Source organism: Zophobas morio, unplaced genomic scaffold (genome assembly GCF_036711695.1).
Source record: "Zophobas morio isolate AGI-343-1 ecotype UQ-CSIRO unplaced genomic scaffold, CSIRO_AGI_Zmor_V1 ptg000101l, whole genome shotgun sequence".
NCBI lineage: Eukaryota > Metazoa > Arthropoda > Insecta > Coleoptera > Tenebrionidae > Zophobas > Zophobas morio.
The window spans coordinates 171,929-184,460 of record NW_026972206.1 but is presented as its reverse complement, the minus strand read 5'-3'; the positions used below and the strand labels follow the sequence as shown (position 1 = coordinate 184,460).

The 12,532-nt window shown below is 32.3% G+C and overlaps 1 protein-coding gene and 1 long non-coding RNA gene across 3 annotated transcripts; both read right to left on the bottom strand.

Moving 5' to 3' along the window:
- Positions 1–394: 394 nt before the first annotated feature.
- Positions 395–1,012, bottom strand: LOC135144458 (uncharacterized). The gene is made up of 4 exons (XR_010283149.1): positions 954–1,012; positions 784–895; positions 532–698; positions 395–475 (listed from the first exon to the last, which is right to left on the bottom strand). It is a non-coding gene; the product is annotated as an uncharacterized LOC135144458 (long non-coding RNA).
- Positions 1,013–5,786: 4,774 nt separating this feature from the next.
- LOC135144467 (large ribosomal subunit protein uL11-like) lies at positions 5,787–7,416 on the bottom strand. Of its 2 annotated transcripts, none has more exons than XM_064076503.1 (4): positions 7,386–7,416; positions 6,888–7,144; positions 6,586–6,827; positions 5,787–5,836 (listed from the first exon to the last, which is right to left on the bottom strand). In XM_064076503.1, the coding sequence occupies exons 2-4, from the start codon at positions 7,135–7,137 to the stop codon at positions 5,825–5,827; spliced, it is 504 nt and encodes a 167-aa protein (XP_063932573.1). In that variant the 5' UTR covers positions 7,138–7,144; positions 7,386–7,416; the 3' UTR covers positions 5,787–5,824. The 2 variants fall into 2 exon arrangements, with proteins under 2 accessions (XP_063932573.1, XP_063932572.1); XM_064076502.1 differs by lacking the exon at positions 7,386–7,416 and adding an exon at positions 7,331–7,383.
- Positions 7,417–12,532: the final 5,116 nt, after the last annotated feature.

Sequence of the window (12,532 nt, the reverse complement as noted above, 5' to 3'; positions counted from 1 at the left end):
CTTTCTAACACAATGGTTAATAATATCTTAGATAGCGTTGAAAGTACTGCTTCGAAAATACTTGTTCCTTCTGTGAATAAAAGCATTGACGGAAAACTGTTAGATGCTCTGTTGGTGGGTAACGCCGGCAAAAGTCAGTTATAAAGTTGTGTAGACTATTTTATATGTTAATTTGCCGTGCTCTGTTTTTTGTTTAACCCTCATATTAACAAAAGACCCTTCTAATTAGTTTTTAGTATTTCTATTAAGCATAAAAAGCAAAGCCTGTATATTCTTACTTAAAGAGAGAAAAAGTATGTGAATGAGTAAATAGAAATTCAAAGTTTATTTGTTAGTAGGATGAGGATTACTGTATAAAAATTAATAAATATGGTTTTTATTATTAATTTGTATCGTAGATTATTTGAGCTCTATACTTCATTACCTACAAGTGCAGAGTTTACTTGCTATTAACAATTTAAAGTCCCTCCACTGTCTATTTATATTAAAAAAAAGTTAACTATCTCTGTTACGAAATAAAAATAGAAGTACCTTAAAAGAGGGGATGTTAATTTGGTTTTTTGATTTGTGAAAAATGTCCTCAAAATTTTTTTGGGTATGAAGACAGAAATTACTCTTGTTGAACAACTCCACTATTTTATTGGCCAACAAAACGGTATTATCGCAGACATAGGCCATTTGTTCAGAAAAATTACAGCCTCGTTGGTTAAAGTAAAATGTATTCATAATATAAACAGTATACTAAAGAAGGAATATACAAACTTAGTAAATATTAGAGGCTACCATAGTTTACTGAGCATTCTTTAACTATGTTTTCCACCACTGCATCAACTCCCTCTAGACTTCTAAGTTTAAGATCAAGCGATTTGACACTCAATAATAGTTGTCTATTAGCCTGTATGATTACTTTATGAAACCTGAAAAATTATTAAATAGTTGTAAAGTACAACTACCTTATTAATAGCTTGGATCCGGTTTTCCATATCGGTAATAACCTTATCAAGATTTAAAAAATTTAAATATTTTTCTTGATCGCTAACTTCTATACACTAAAGAATTTAAACAAGGTGAGACGAGAATAACATAAAAATCAAGTTAAAGTGAAAACCTGATCGGAAGGTATAATTACGAATTCCGGAATTTCAAAAATGTTTCGATAGCAATACATCTCAAAAATGTCGAATTCTTCATTGATTGTGTCATAGATAATAGCTAAAACTTCACTTAGTTCCTGTATAGGATTGAAATAAGAAATTAACTACAGTCACAGGGATTATAATAAAAGTACTTTTGTAAGCTTTTCAGGAGGATAGCCCCTCTTTTCTAAAGTTTTATACACATCTTCGATTATCTCATAAAAAATATCATTTACAGCAGTAATTACGCTATCAACAAATGAAATCGGTGTAAAACCAAGAAATTGCGTTTCGTACTCGTAAATATTAAAAGCTTTCTCTCCTGTTTCATGCATATTGTCTTAATCAACACATTAAGAATGCCATCCTCTTCAACATGACTTTGATTTAGTGCCCTTGAGGGGTAAATGGAGTAAAAAGGTATTAGAGTGCGCTATCGAAGCTGTCCTTAGATATTACGTAAAGGGTGAATCAATAACTTAAAGTATTATGACACATAACAAATTTATCTCAATTTTGTACTGATTTCGAAGTTAATTTTTCAAAAGAAAAACACGAGGCGCTCTTAAAACTACCGACCTCGAAACGTAAAATAAAATTTTTTTATTCACCTCTCTTGCACTAAGAATTTTTTTAGTTGCTGAGTATAGCCCAAAAGTTCCTTTCATTCAAAAAAAGGGCTAAACGCCCATCTTTACAGAGTGTGCATTTAGACATAACTGTCATGGTATTTTATTATAATTATTATCCATAATAGTTAATAAGTAACCAGTAAGGATAGTATATAAAAGCTTAATACTTAGATGCCTTCAACAAAGTCTCCAATAAATTATTTATTTCATCGTTAATACGGTGGTTTACAACTTAAAGTAAACAGTTTCATACAATTATTCACATTTTTTTTCAAGTGCATTACTCAGTTGACGCCGGATAATCTTCTTTTTAAGACCGGAATCTTAAAGCATACTGCCTCTGAAAGTGGGTGTCCTAAATTTAGTATGGTTTCAGAAGAATGCAATATATTTTGATATTAAAAGCGTCGGATTTAAGACTTGCAGTTGGCTTGAAATTTGTGAACCACTAAATGAGTAAATATTGCAGCCAGTACTGCTTTCCTGGTGACAAAAACCTGTAAAAATTAAAATTTAGTAAGCATTCTAGGGCAGAGTCCTTTGAGGCTTGGTTTGCTGACCTCCAGGTAACTTCTTGAGGATTACTCCTCCTGACGGTGGTTTTTAGCGGTTTTCCACTACGACGTTCGTATGAAGGGACTCCGTGTGAGATATGTCTCTCCCTCCCTACTTTGAGGTGGTCATGATCCCTCCTTAGGGAAGGTACACTAGAGGGATTCGCGCCACAAACTGGAGGAAGGGAAATTAGTTTAAGCGGTTTAATTAAAGTCTTAGTACTTAAAAAACCAAAAAAAAACTTAATTTTCTGCTCATGCAGCCCTCTTGCCGATTTTGGGTGAGGCCTGCGCACCTCTACCTTTTACTAAGGATTTATAGCAAATCCGTAGGATATTGGGCACTCCGTAGCCCTCTACAGCATATTTGCGTCGTTTCTCTGCAGGACACACCTTTCGAGTGAGGGTTGGGACTGCGCTATCGCCATACACCTTCGACTTCCGCGGGTGTTTCCGCAAGGCTCTGCTCTTGCCGCTATCCTTCGCGCTACGCTATACATGCGAGATATTCCCCTCCCTGCGGACCCTGTGACCCGCGTTGCACTCTACGCCGCTGGCACAGCAGTTTACGCGTCCTCAAAGAGCCCCTCATTATACGGCAACACCTGCAGCGTAATTTGGAAACCTTATAATTGGTCTCGACTATGGGGAGTAAACATTAATAGAACCAAGAGAAAACCAATCCTCATCTTAAGAAGAAGCATCACAATACCCCGGTCTCTAACCCTCAAAGAGGTTAAGATCCCAGGGGGCTCTTAGGCCTAGTACTTGGGTAGCGTCATCGATAAGCACTTACTTGGGGGTAACGCGTAGATTTCCTTAAGGCTAAGGTCAAAAAGCAGCAATTCACGCACTCTACCCGAGCTGTGCGCTAAAAGCACAATATTCTGCCCAATAAACTGCGCCTTTAAAAGTATGCGAGCGCCCTATTATTATAGCCTTACGCATCTGTTGCATGGACATATGAAAAACCGTCGACGGTTGCACCCTTTAAATGCAGCAAAACAAGCTCCTGCGACTAATGACCGGCGCACCTTTTTTTCGTGAGTAAGGATACGTTTCATGACGGCTTGAAGCGTTTTTTCCAAATGCAACTTCAGTTTCTCTTGAACGTATTAGTAGGCATCCATACTGCCAAGAGTTTCGAGAACTTCCACACAAACCCTGGAAAGGCTCACGCTTTTGAAGGTCGCGCTGTGCTTTAAGCGCACAATTACAGTTTTCTTTATACCTTTATACACATATGTACAAAGTTTATTGTAAGGTGACGACCTGCCGAATCCGAATACAGTTAAGCCTTAAATAAATTATTTTCGAGATCAAGCAGTTTGCGCTTGATATTACCGAGCATCTGCACAATTCATAAAACAACACTCGATCCCGGCATGGTTTACGTGAATGACTGGTTAGTAGTGACCAAAGTATGGGGGTGCTAGAAAAACGGCATTCTAGGGGCAAATTAAAGGTTAAAGATGCCACTTAAGCCGAGCGATATAAGTATCGTAGCTAAAAGCTATGTATATACAGTTTTCTACCTTATATACGCAAATATGAGGATCTATAGAAATAGTTTAAGCGGACTAAGTTTTATTTAGTTAAGTTATGGGGCGCTGGCCCTCTACTTAAGGAAACAAAATCTTAATCACGTTATAAAACTATAAGTACTCGCTAAATTTCAAAATTTTGTTAGCTTAATTATGGCCTATATCTCTTCATGTTAAAATGTTACAACTCTCGAAGATAATGTAAACAGCAATATTGACTTGAGAATTGACTATGAGTGGTAGATATTAGGGGTTATAACTATTGTATTTATGATCTTTTTGACTTTATAATTAACCCCAAGATACTTATAAAGTTTGTATTCAGTGTAATGCTTTGTAACTGGGGCTCCTGTCAACGAAAAGCTGTAAATAGTCAATAAGCCTTTGAGCTGTATTGCCTGGTATTGACCTAACTTACTTAACCTTTAACCTTAAATTCAAGTTTCGAATAAATGTCCTATTATTCTTAAGATCTGCGGTTTTTTGTTGTCTACAAAATCCGGGTTGTTCACTCAAAAGTGCAGTTCTTCCCAGGGTCTTTAATCTGTTAGGTGTATTAAGTTTATTCAGCTTTTTTAAGCAGAATAGCAATAGTTTACACAAAGTTTTAGGTCTAAAATCATGTCTAAAAGTAAGATCAGATACAAAGGGATCGGCATGTATATAATACTAAGTATTAGCGCTATTCCTGGATCTACAAACAGACAAAATATTCAAATCTATAGATACAGGCACTTGCTTCAACCCAGCAAGAACTCGTAAAATTTTTTTAAAAAAAAATTAAATGCACTTGTTGCATGTTACAATAACTAACAACGTTGAGGTTTACAACAACTGCTCCAAGATGTGTAAGCTATTTTTTCCATAAAAAACTAAGCCAGACTGCAGAAGTTTTTAAGTAACTGTGTGCCCTTTAAAGAACTGAGCTGGTTACGAAAGCCGTAATTAGTATTATATAAAGTACGAGCATATTAATATTTAAGTTTGCTAAATGCCACGGCTTGTAGCTTTTTTCAAAGTTACCTACGTAAGGCTACATTTACCTTGCATAACTCTATATTAATTTTAAAACTTTTTAAGAAGTCCAGCTTATTTCAATTCTCCTTAAGCTTAATTTTATAAAAACTTTAAGGCAATAGCCTCCAACAAATTTAAGCTTTCAATCTTATTTAGTGTTAATATCGCCCTTATTATAACTAATAAAACCAACATCTCGCGTAGTGTAGATTATATTTAGCGATTTAGAAAATTTTTTAAATAAAAAAAATCAACACTTTATTAAATGAATTCTATAAGACAAACTAAAAAACGTTATTCCCATATAACAGATCTACTAAAACTAGAGAATAACAAAAACTAAAATACAAAGCATTCTATAGTGTTAATCGTAACTAACAAGATATTAAGTCACAAAGCACCTAGTATCCGACAATAAAAATAATTAACTATTTTTTGTTTATCATAGCCAAAAGTATTCCTAGTTTTTACGGACTTCAAAAATACCATCCTCCCCTGAACAATTTTCCAGCGAACTTTAGAATTATTTTTAATCCCCCTTTTAGGTTATCTAACAAAATTTTAATTCAATAAAACCCTTATAAATTTAAAGTTTCTTACTAAAAAAAACTAAGTATACAATGTTGAAATGCTGCCGCCTTCTTTCGATAAACAAAGATTATTGGTCTACTCAAGAGATAAATATATATTTGTTACAAAAGTCTTCCTGTACTATACAGTTTTTTAAAAAGTTAGTAACTAAGCGAATATAAACTCATATACAACGTTAATAAAATAACAGAATTGATAAAATCTCTAAGGCTAAAAAGAGATATATAATAAGTTATTCGAACAAACTTAATAAATATATAAAAATATCGTAAATTTCCTGTACGTAAGTGTATTAACAAAAAAGGTAAAAAATTCAAATAATAATCAAGTTTATTATTAAAAAGGTTTTCCTAAGCCGCTCCCTATAAAAGGAAAAATAGTATTGAGTCAGAGCACACTAAAATTGTAATCAAATACAGAAAAATATTTTATGAAGATTCATTATATAAATATGTAAATTAGCCATACTTACAAATTTATAAGGATTAATTGAAATTATATAAAGGTAAATCAATTTAGTAAAATTATTTAATAAAAATCATTTTAAAAAATTTACATGAAAAACTGTTATTAGCTTAAATAAAAAAATTAATAAAAAATATTGTAAAGTATATATTAATAAAATGGGATTAAGATCCTAAAAAATTAGCTATTAAACCATATTTACATAATATAATCTGTACCCTGTTTAATACTAAGTAATACAGCATGAAAAAATTAAGAGCGCTAAACTAATAAAATGAGGCTGTACTAAAACTCTTCGAAGTCGTTAAAAGGTTAACAATAATATAAATCTCAAAAAATTAAATAGCAACGTACTAAAAAGGCTCCTAAAAAGCAAAAAAGGCTTAATACTCATAAACTGCAGGACGCTATACAGACTACTCCAAAAAAAACTACATAAAATCAACCACGATAAAGCTATGTAGTGAGCATAATAATTAATCTACACTAATACCTTTTAAAAAAAGTAAATAAAATTAAAATATAACAATTTTACAGCATGTTTAAGCAGAATATACGAAAAAATTATATAAATTAATATATAAAAATAAAAAAATTACTTATAAAATACAATTAGATAGTAATAGTAGGAAAAACGGTAACTCACAATTAACTCATCAAATTCGCCACTTCTAATTTTGGCGATCATTTCGGGTGCAGGTAAACCATCAACTTTACAGCCAATAGAATGGCAAGTTCCAAGAATCTCGCACAAGGTTCCGGACATTTCTTTGGCAAGTGATCTTTCTCGCATTTGCTGTCCAATATTTAATAAATCACTAAAGGTGATACTCCCGCTATGCTTAACATTTTTTTCCTTTTTGCGATCACGAATCGGTTCTCGTAAAGCTTTAAGATATACAAAAAATAGTAAAAAGAATTTACAGGGTACAATTTATATATATGTACCACGCAATATAAGAGCCGAAGCAGAAGGCACAATGGAAGTAGTAGCCTGCCGATTTTGAATTCTTATAGCAACATGGCACTTGATACCTTTAAATGAAACGGTATCTGCTGCTATTTGATCGCCTACTTTTTTAGGAGCTATGCCAAAAGCACCGATTTTAGGAGCCAAATTTGCGGTTGGCGGAGGTTGACCACCAATACACTTTATGTATACGTAATTAACTTGTTCAGGATCAAACTTGGGCGGCATTTAACAACTAAAAAAAAAAGGTATATTTTAATAATAGTATAAAAATAGAGTAATCTCAGAGCTATTACACTAAATATAAAATTGTGAGTTCCACCAAAAGTAAAAAATTAAAAAAAAGTAATAGAATAAAAACAAGTATAAGTTACAATCAAATAAGAGCAAAAAGAACTATAAATGTGTAATAATTTTATACTTTTTGAGTATAGTGACTACTATTATAAACGTAATGAAGTAACAATATTAAAAACCAAAGAGAAAAAGAGGGGACAGTAATAAAAAGACGAGGCTGGATGGATGAGAACTAAAGAATATATAGCACATGCAGAATATAATTTGCGTCTATGCGCACGCGGGGAAAAAGTGTTAGAACTGCCCCTTTCACTTCTATTCGGCAGGTCATGCAATACACCAAGACGGTAAACCCAGCTCCGACTAACCTACGTGATATGTATGTCTGGTAACAAACTCACCAACTATTTTATTATTGTAATCTGCAGCGTCTTTATTTTTTAAATTTAGTAACTGTTGGCTACCTACAGAGCCCAATTAAATTTATCCAAAAAAAAATATTGGTCTAAGTTTAACTTGATCAATTATTCGTAGTGTTCCTCTGCCTGAAAAGAGTTAACCAGCAGCACATAAATGTTGCTATATATACAGTAGTGGTTATATCGCTAATCTAATTTTTTATGAATTACTTAAAAACTATAGATTAAACATAATAAACTGATGCAGCTATATGCTATTGTGTCTCATAACGCTAGATCTATTTTCTTACAGACTTTAACTGTTTTAATTACTTACGTAGTTATAACTAAATCGTCTAACAAGTTAATAAAAGATATTTTATGGGAAGAAGAGAAAGAGTGAGAGGAGAGTGAAGCAACCCATATAAAAGAGTGTACTATAAATATAGAAAAACAATTGCTTGTGACGAAGTTTAAGAGGCTTTTTGCTTTAAAAGTATAAAAGTCGTGCGATTTAAAACATCGTGAGCAAACAAATTACAGAATACTCCGAATAATTATTCAATACGATAAAAGAAAACAATTATCTGACAGTCGAAATAATGCAATAATCTGGGCTTGCAATCCCGCGACATCAACAAAATTTACTCGTTTTGCTAGTTTTTGTTACAGCCTCTAACTGACAGAATAAAAAATTAACTTGTATTTTGCTAATTTGAAGGTTCTTTTTATATTTTGCGTATATACAAAAGGAAAAATTTACTAAAAAAAATATTTTTAGCTGAAAAATTCTATCCTACTTAGACCCTTTCCATTCCTTACAAGGTAGCAACATTTCAGAAACCTTTACAAAGAAATATTTTTAAAATTACTAATGAAAAGATAAAATGAAAAAAAACGAATTGTTAATTAAATCTATTTTCAGTGCATAGTTTAATGTTCGAAAGTAGGATTTCAAAAAAGCTAGTATGTCTAAGGGTGTCAACATTCATACGACGCTTAATTTCGTACAAAAATTTCCTGGCGTTGAAAATGGTCGTTCTGCCTCGATGCTCGAAGGTGGAATTGTAAGAAGGTATGCATCCAAATTTTTCGAATAGCTTTTAATTTCTGGTTTAAAAAGAATTCTGGAAATAGCCATATCAAACTGTTTTTTTGATCGCAAATCCTTTTTTTGGAATTTCGTCAATATATTTCCTGGTTTCGTCCTCGGCATTCAATTGACGTTCGTCCTCACAGATCAAATGTCTAACAAAATTTCCTGTTGTTGTCCGGATAATATATTGCGACGGACAAGTGAAAACTGTAGGATCACCGGATATTCTTTCAAACACTTTCGGATTATGAAGAAAAATTAAGACTGGCGTCAATACGGCCCTTCGTTCAGTTAATCTTTTTTTTATTCGCTGTAGATAATTCACCGCTCAATTTATCCTTTTGTTGACCAATTTTTTACTAAAAATTACAGGTCTTAAACCTAATCTTAACCCCTGTTAATAAATTTATAAATTCCCATAAATCGCGCTGCGCCTGCCGAGAACCTCGACGGCCGCTTTGATAGGTTCAAGTGCGCTATGGATTTTCGAGTATTTGCCATTCCAATTCACAAAAACTTATTTCCGCATGCAACTCTAACAATGCTAAAGTAACACAGGTCTTTAGCTTTAAAAATCTCTCTACCATATATCCTGTAGACTACTCCATCCAAGTTCAAACTTAATTCTCTTCCAAACTGATCTGTTACATTATTTTACAAGTAAATCTCATGATAAATGATTTTCTGATCCCTTTACAACTTAACGAACTTAGTTAATTATTTCTTTATAATCTAATAATTCCGTTAAAAAAAACCCCTTCGTTTTCATTCGGTAAATACTTTGTCGTCCCATAAATCCGATGAAGAATCTCCCTTTTCGCTTATAGTCTCAGTTTCAATTCTTCTTCCAGTTTATCGTTCTTTTTTTTTTTTGTAAAGAACGTCTAAAGCTGAAGACCATGAAGATAACACAGCTGCTGTTCTACAATAAAAACACAAAATCAATTATTTAAGCAAAGTAAATTTATTAATGACTTTTAAGTTTTTAACTCACCGACACCTAGCTCTGTTTTTACAATTTCCCCATCCTTATCATTAAACTAGCACCATCAATGCACACAGATACTACATCTTTTTCATACTACAAATTAAATGACTTAATTCTATTTTCTAAATTGCGATAATATTCTCGACAGGCATTTATCCTTTCATCCGAGCGAGTCCTAAGTTAGAGACGTGATTTGAATTTTTGATACAGCAATGAACGTTTACATTTAAGTGGCATCAGTTTATTTTAAAGGTTCATCCAATGAACGGAAATTAAAAATTAGTGTAAAGTTTTAAAACACAAATTAAATTAAAAAAGGGAACCTATGATTTTGGCGAAGCATTGCAAGAATTTACTTCATCATTCCATTTTTAACGGAATTTCCGTAATTCATTACGATATTTCTAAAAGTAGGTGATGAATTCGGCAAACTATGCCCTGACTAAAAGTATAACTTTTTTAAATCCGTCGAAGTAATAAAAGATTTGAATGGAAAACCATCTAATGCTACCATTCGCGAGATCATCTCATAGTGAAAATCCCGTTTTTTGGGTTAAACGAGTGATGTCGCTCAGTAAATTCGAAATCCGGATTTATTTCCAGGTTTTGTCCCTTTACACTACGACAGAACGGTGTTAATTTCTTTGTAAATTAAATCGATCTTGTTAACTGTTTTTAAATGTGTGCAAACCTTTTGTCGATCTAGCACTCAATTTTATAAATCCGGAACATTCTTTGCACTTAGAAGATTTTTTATCCGATGTTCAAAGTATCTACTCTCTTTTTTTTTTATTCACCGTAATAAGAAAAAGAAACAAAGCATTCAAATGTGGGTTACAAGTTTAATTTTAAGTCGAAAATTAACAAGAGTGAGTTTATTTCGCAGAGTGGGCTTTTATTAAAAACACGTGGCAGGCAATACTGAAAGGACTTGGGTGTTATGAGTTGTAGGCATGTCGTAAGGAAAAAACATTTAAAAACAAGAAAAGCATCTTAACTCGTTTTGTGAGGATTTCTGCAAATATTGATTTATTAAAAATAATAAAATTACAACTTTAATTTCAATTCCGCAAAGAACATGAAACACAAAATTAAATAGTATAATACATTTATACAAAACACACTAACCTTAAAACAAAAATATACAAACACGTTACCAAAAACAAAAACAAAAAATACAAACTAAGAAACCAAGATAACTTCCTAGTTTGAGGTTACTAGTTTCTACATGCTCGTAATGGTTTACTAAACAAAATAACCTAAAATTAAGCTGGAATAATTATATATATATACAAATATGGAAACATTTTCTGACATTATTAAAGGAATCGTAAGCCCCCGTTTCTTCCTTTCCCTAAGTTACGCCCCCTTTTAACCTCTAGGTAGTTCACGTGGTTTCTTAGCCATTTTTGTCAGACTTCTCACAATACACCATTCCACATGCAAAGGAAAAACCCAAGGCGTGTTTATTTTCCTCATGGTCTCTCCCCATCTTTCTTGCTAAGGGCTTTTGTCTTGTCTCTTCTTCCTGTATGATCTCTTTCGACTCCGTTTCTAGTGATCTGTTGTCCTTTTTATGTTTTTTTAGTCTTTCCGTCTTTGTTCTGATATACTTCTTGTTCCTTTTATTATCTCTTTTTAATAAAGTCGTTTACTTTATTGTCATTTGAATATTATTTTTATGCACCACGCCTAGTCTCATAGAAGTGACATTACCTTTTGACGCGTTATACAGGTATATAGACAGACTGAAAACCGGACGTAAAGCATTCCTGCTTTCTTATTTCTTTTAAATCTTGCGTTATACAACTTTAATATTAATTATATTCATATTTATAATATTCCTATCAAAAAAAAAAAATTACATTTTCATACAAATGTTGATCTATGTTCCTTGGGTTGTTGGTACTCAATACCGTTAAATAATTTTTTGTGAACGCTTCCACTTTTTGGAGTGCTGAACTGTGAGACATAGTCTAATAGACTAACCCAGAGAAGTAAAAAAAAAAAAGAATAGTGACTAGCCTCATTTCATGTTTATATCGCTCTTATACACTATAGCTATGAATTTTTCCAGAGAATTAATAATGTACTGGAATAATCTCAATAATATATTATATTGAGATTATGACTTTCAGTCTATTATAGCTCTTTACTATAAATTGGTTTTAATAGAGCAGTTTCGAGAATAATGTTTCTAGAACGAAAGTGGCTTTCTAAATATGTCTGCTAGATTTAATATTGAGGGTGTATGTTCAAAGTATTTCCATTTTGAAGTTCATACTAGGCTTGGTTCCTTTTGTATATAGTCCTACTTCTCAATTAATAGTGGCTTTAGGGGCTTCTTTCTCTGCGTGACTAGAAACTTTGGTTTACTTTTAATTTATTAAGGTTTATGCCTTAAATACTCATTTTTTTAAATTTACTAAAAAATCGACTTTCTCAAAACAGTGCCTATACTATATATATTTAAGGAGTTGATTGGATAGACAAAAGAGAATTAACTCTAATTTGCTAAAGTTACTAAGATAAACTTTAACCAAATAATTAAAATAAGCTTAGACATTAAAGCTCAAAATTGTTTAGAACAGCTTTACCTTCTTATTAATTAACGAAGTTTCAAAAAAGAGTAAAAATGTTAACAAATTTTACCTGTCTTTCATACTCTCTTTGTTTTTTTTATCTATCAACTATGTCATTATGTCTTACCCTCTTGTTCGATGCGTCACCTTTTACTTTATCTTTTTCTGCTTCTTTGTCAATATAAAATTTACTTTTTATCCACAGTTTGAAGATATTTCGAAGAGTTTCCTTTAAAACTAATGTTTTTGATATAGCCTTATT

What these genes read in the sequence shown, in the direction of transcription:
- LOC135144467 (XM_064076503.1), bottom strand. Translation starts at nt 7,137, where the DNA reads ATGCCGCCCAAGTTTGATCCTGAACAAGTTAATTACGTATACATAAAG. An exon ending in TTCGGCTCTTATATTGCGTG is followed by an intron (nt 6,828 to 6,887) that starts GTACATATATAT and finishes TATATCTTAAAG; the next exon opens with CTTTACGAGAACCGATTCGT.